The 5,297-nt window shown below is 36.2% G+C and overlaps 1 protein-coding gene across 1 annotated transcript; it reads left to right on the top strand.

The window, feature by feature from the left end:
- Positions 1 to 378: 378 nt before the first annotated feature.
- Positions 379 to 1,455, top strand: LOC113326676 (beta-amyrin 28-monooxygenase-like). Its single transcript, XM_026574365.1, has 4 exons — positions 379 to 387; positions 506 to 579; positions 674 to 861; positions 933 to 1,455. Exons 2-4 carry the CDS (start codon positions 525 to 527, stop codon positions 1,197 to 1,199), a joined length of 510 nt encoding a protein of 169 aa, XP_026430150.1. The 5' UTR covers positions 379 to 387; positions 506 to 524; the 3' UTR covers positions 1,200 to 1,455.
- Positions 1,456 to 5,297: the final 3,842 nt, after the last annotated feature.

Below are 5,297 nucleotides of genomic sequence, written 5' to 3'. Positions count from 1 at the left end.
ATTGTAGCTCCCGTTCTGTTTTTCCTGGCACTTCTCCTTATATCTCTTTATTCTATCAGTTTGGACTTTCTTTGGGGTAGAAAAGATATCACCACTGCTGGGTCAGCCGTTTGTGGTAACAAGCAACTCCCACCTGGGAGCTCCGGTTGGCCATTCATTGGTGAAACTATCGAGTTCTATAGAGCAGGTCTAGCTGGTGCACCTGAGAAGTTTTTCTTTGATAGGTTTAGAAAATACTCGTCTCAAGTATTTAGGACTTCTTTGATCGGTGAAACTGTTATCGTCATCGGTGGTACTGCCTCTGGCAATAAATTCTTATTCTCAAACGAAGGTGAAGATAAACTCATAAATGCTTGGTATCCTCCATCCGTTCGTAAACTCCTACCTGTAAGTAATCAATTTTCAAAAGATCAAGATTTTCTTAAGGCAGCTCCTAAGATTTTCTTAAGGCAGCTCCTACCTGTAAGTAATCAATTCTGGGTCTCATTATTGCGGGGAATGACAGCACTACTTCTACCTTGACAATGGTGGTGAAGTATTTAGTTGAGTTCCCAAAAGTTTACGATCAAGTCCTCGTAGGTACGTGCATCCATTACAAAAAAATATATATCTAATGTAACAAGAAGTTCATTGATCGAGAACTCGATTTTTTTTTTTTCTTACACGAGAATAGAACAATCTGAGATTGCGAAGTCCAAAGCAACGGACGAACTTCTAAATTGGAGTGACATTCAAAAGATGAAGTACTCATGGAATGTGGTTAGTGAAGTAATGCGACTTGCAACACCTGCGCCAGGAGGTTTTAAACAAGCCATGGCAGATTTCTCGTACGCAGGGTATCACATACCAAAAGGATGCAAGGTAGCTTACTTATACATGAGAAATGATATACGCATATAAATGTGGACTTATATTTTATTTTCCTCATACAGCTATATTGGAGCTCAATGGCAACACATAAAAATCCTGATAACTTCCCGGATCCAGAGAAATTTTATCCTTCGAGGTTTGAAGGGGGCGGTCCGGCTCCATTCACATATGTTAATGGAGTTCAAATGCTTGTCTTCGTTCACAATCTCGTAAGGAGGTACAAGTTGGAGAAATCGTTCCCTTTGAATCCTGAGGACGAAGAGAAGTTGATATTTAAACCATTTCCAACACTTACCGGAGGGCTCCCTATTCGTATTCGAGCTCACTAGGAAGAAAGAGCTCCACACTCTCTATAGCCGATGAATATAATTACTCACGTAGTATCTCCTCCCATTAAAATAAAGTCTGGTATAGAGTATCAATCTGTTTTTACTCTTTTGAATATCTATTTCTTTTCTTCCTAATAGCTACCGACGGGCTTTATCAATATCTACTTGATTCGACTGTAATATTTATATTAGTCGGTTAGTCCTACTAATGCTTAAATATCTTTTACTAATTATATCATTCATTTACTAAGTGGCTCAATTTAAGGATGAAGCCATATGAATTTTAAGTTTTAACAAGTTAATAAAGCAACTGACTTGCAAGCATGATCAGGATATATACAACAAAGGGAAAAATTGTTAGTTTACCTTTCAGGGAAGAATATTTTTACCTAAAACATCCGATGTCATTTTTCTTACTTAAATGGGTTTAAAGCCCAAAGTTTATATTAAATTTTATATCTCAAAGAGGTCTACTACTTTGATACAATCGTAGGTTTGGAATGTTTCGTTATGATTATTTCAATATCTTGAAAATTGCTTTGATGCTAATAGTGTGTGAAAACGGTTATTGTCATCCTCTAAGAAAGTTTCAATGATTGAAATAAGAGTTTAGAACACTTAACCATGATTGGATTGTGACATGTTGTGCATTCTTGCATATGTGTAATCCATGTCCGAGAACCATAGTATGCATACCCGTATGCGTACCCGTTGGTTTGAGAAATCCGGGAACCTAAGTATGCGTACCCATATGCATACTGGCATGAGGTTCATGTCCGAGATTTTCAGCTGGTATTTGAAGTATACGCACCTGTTTGCGTACTGGCGAAACCCAATCTCAGTCCGGGTATTTCAAGTATGCGTACCCGTATGCATACTTGAAGGTTAAAGTTCTAAATTCAGTTGTAACTTGAACAAATACATTTATATAATAAGAAATGCAATCTTTGCAAACCGTGGCTATAATGTTCATGAATGGATTCAAGTGAATCAAACCGATTTTGGTTCAATTATGTGCTTGTATACTTCTATGAAAATATAGTAATTGAACAACTCTTTAACTAGTTTCATTTGAGTCATTTGAACTAGTTATGGTTAAGATGAACAAGGTTGATATGAGAGTGTTCATATGGCTAACTACTGTTGAGCCAATATTCTGTACACGCTTAAGTACAGTTACTCAAACCTAAATGAAGGTACATTTCATTTGTGTATGACAAGCTAAGTTTGATATAACGGTTGAAAGATATTAGCTTGGGTTTAATTAGGTTTTTATCTATAAATGAATATTTAATGCTTTGTTACCAAGGTAACTAAGATTGCAAACCCTGATTTGAAAACTATATAAAGGAGAACTCGAGCAACTGGGAATCCAAATCCCCACACCTCATGTGTGATACTAGTTGCATAATCTAGAGTCGATTCTCCTTTAATCTTAGGTTTTTCACGAAACTCTGTAGGTCAACGACTTGAAGACTTTATTGGGATTGTGAAGCCAGACCTAGTTATTTTCTCTGTAGTTGCATGTTCTGATCTTTCCCTATTCTAACGTGATTGAGTACTATATTCTCTAAGATTTGCTCGAGAGTGATCTCCGATAAGCAAGATAAAAAGAAGTCACAAATATCTTCGTCTCATCGTTTGTGATTCCACAATATCTTGTTTCGTTTCCATACGATTAAGATTATTGTGAGGCGATTGATAATACTAGGTTGTTCTTCGGGAATATAAGTCTGGTTTATCAATTGGTTCTTGTGCACCTTGATTTATCAAAAGACGGAAAAAACTCGTAGGTATTTCTGTGGGAGACAGATTTATCTATTCCAATAGACTTTTCAGTGTGAGACAGATTTGTTTATCAAGTCATCGACTTTGGGTCGTAGCAACTCTTAGTTGTGGGTGAGATCAGCTAAGGGAATCAATGTCGTAGTATCCTGCTAGGATCAGAGACGTAAGTCGCGCAACTGTACCTTGAAACATTATTGTGAGATTGATTATGGTTCAACTACAGTCCATTCCGAAGTTCATTGGTCGTAGGCTAATGTCTGTAGCGACTTAATATACAGTGTGGTGTTCAAAACTGGACTAGGTCCTGGGATTTTTCTGCATTTGCGGTTTCCTCGTTAACAAAACTTCTGGTATCTGTGTTATTTCTTTTCCGCATTATATTTTGTTATATAATATAAATATCACAGGTTGTGCGTTACGATCAATCTATTAGATAATCCAACCTTTGGTTATTGATATAAATTGATTGACACTTGAACACTGGTCTTTCTTACCGTTCAAGTTATTTATTTTATATTCAATCGGGCTCGCAAATTCTTATTTGTTTGGTTACGGGTTGAATTCAGAAATAGAGATATCGCTCCTTGATATACTTTCCAATATATTGAGTCTGACTGTCTAGTTGATTCTCTTGAAAGTATATTGGTGTAAGTCCTCTCAGATTGCCAAGCGAATTGTTTGGTGTGGTTGTTATACCCCCGCTTTTCACATAGGAACTTCTCTTAGGAATAGGACAATAATGATTTTGTCTCTACAAATCAGATAAACTTTCTACAAGTCTCATTTTTTGTCTCTACAAGTCACAAAGACTCTATAAAATACTCTCAAAGAATCATTAGAAATCTCTAAATTTTTAGAGAATCTCTGGGAGTCACTCAAATTAAAAATCTATGAAAGTCCATAGAAATCTTGTTTGACTACCCCCGTGTTATTTCTGGCTTCTGCTTCTTAGGATTCTTTTTCCGGACATATCTTTAACTTAATAGGTACAGTTGTCAAACAAATTTTGAAACTTTAATCTGCATCCATTAGTTTTCGAGGAATTCACCAACTTCCCACCCGTAAAAATTGATTGGGCTGGTCCGGGGACAAACCAGGAGGTTGGGGTAAAAAATTCAGGCCCTAGCCAAAGGCTTTCGACAAGCCCACCTGTTAGGGGGATTTTATTTTAAGGCTCGTGGACTGACTCTAGCTTAAGATCGAGTTAGCTCTCCACTAGACCCATCCATGGATCGGTCTCTTCGAATCACTTTTTACTCTCCTTATAAAAGTCTTGTTATATTATAGCGTGGATGGAATGGATAACATTTTACCATATAAAAAAGAAATAACATCGTAGTTCTATCATATCACACAAATTTTTAACAGTGCAAACTAGATGCTAAAATAAGAATGATGCTATCCATCCGTACTGAACAGAAAATGCAAGCAATAGATCCCAAGCCGCACGTACCAGATAATAGTCTGCTAAACATTTATTGTTTAGTGGCATCTTTTAGATTCTTTGAAAATTTTTATAGGAGAAAGTGATATACCTTAAGGACAACCATTAAGTGGTCTGATGGTTTTCCATGCTCCCTTCTTTGTAGGAGGTAGGGTTCGATCCCTAAACTATGTAATTGCTACTAATATTTAGGAAAGAAAGTTTTCATTAATCCTTTAACCTTGTTTTACACAAATTTTCTCTTTAATAAGTAAGTCCAACCATAGTGGTAGTTCAGAATTCCAACAAGTTTTCAAAGATATGCTACTTGCATATTTAGCTAGTATCAGCTGTGCAATTTGTTTCTCTGGGTACATAAGCAATCATCCAATTATTAAAAGATTTGAGACACTCTAGACAATCCCTAATAATAGAATTATTCTTCCATTTGATAGCTCCACGTTTTCCTTTCAGAGTTATAACATTAAGGCAGTCACCTTCAGTGTGCACTTTTGTAAGTTGTTTCATCCTCATCATCTGCAATGCCTCCAATGCCGCTAATTCTTCTTCCTGTTCAGCATCATCTGCCACTGCTGGAAACCCACATGGACCTTAGAATTTCCCGGCATCATTTATCTTAGTTAGAGATCCACCCATACACTTACTTTCTTTATAGAAAGAAGATCAAAATTTATTTTAATGTATATCTATCCTTAGTAATTCAATATCTTTTTTGAGATTGCATCTGTATGAATGTCATTCCAGTCCTGAATTGACTTTTTTTGAGATTATCAGAAACTAAAGCACATCTCATTTTCCAGATTTTACACAGTGTATGACCAACAGAAATTAAGACAGGATGATTTATATTCAAAATATAATTTGGA

Source organism: Papaver somniferum, unplaced genomic scaffold, assembly GCF_003573695.1.
Source record: "Papaver somniferum cultivar HN1 unplaced genomic scaffold, ASM357369v1 unplaced-scaffold_10, whole genome shotgun sequence".
Lineage (NCBI taxonomy): Eukaryota > Viridiplantae > Streptophyta > Magnoliopsida > Ranunculales > Papaveraceae > Papaver > Papaver somniferum.
This window is presented reverse-complemented; position numbering and strand designations above follow the sequence as displayed.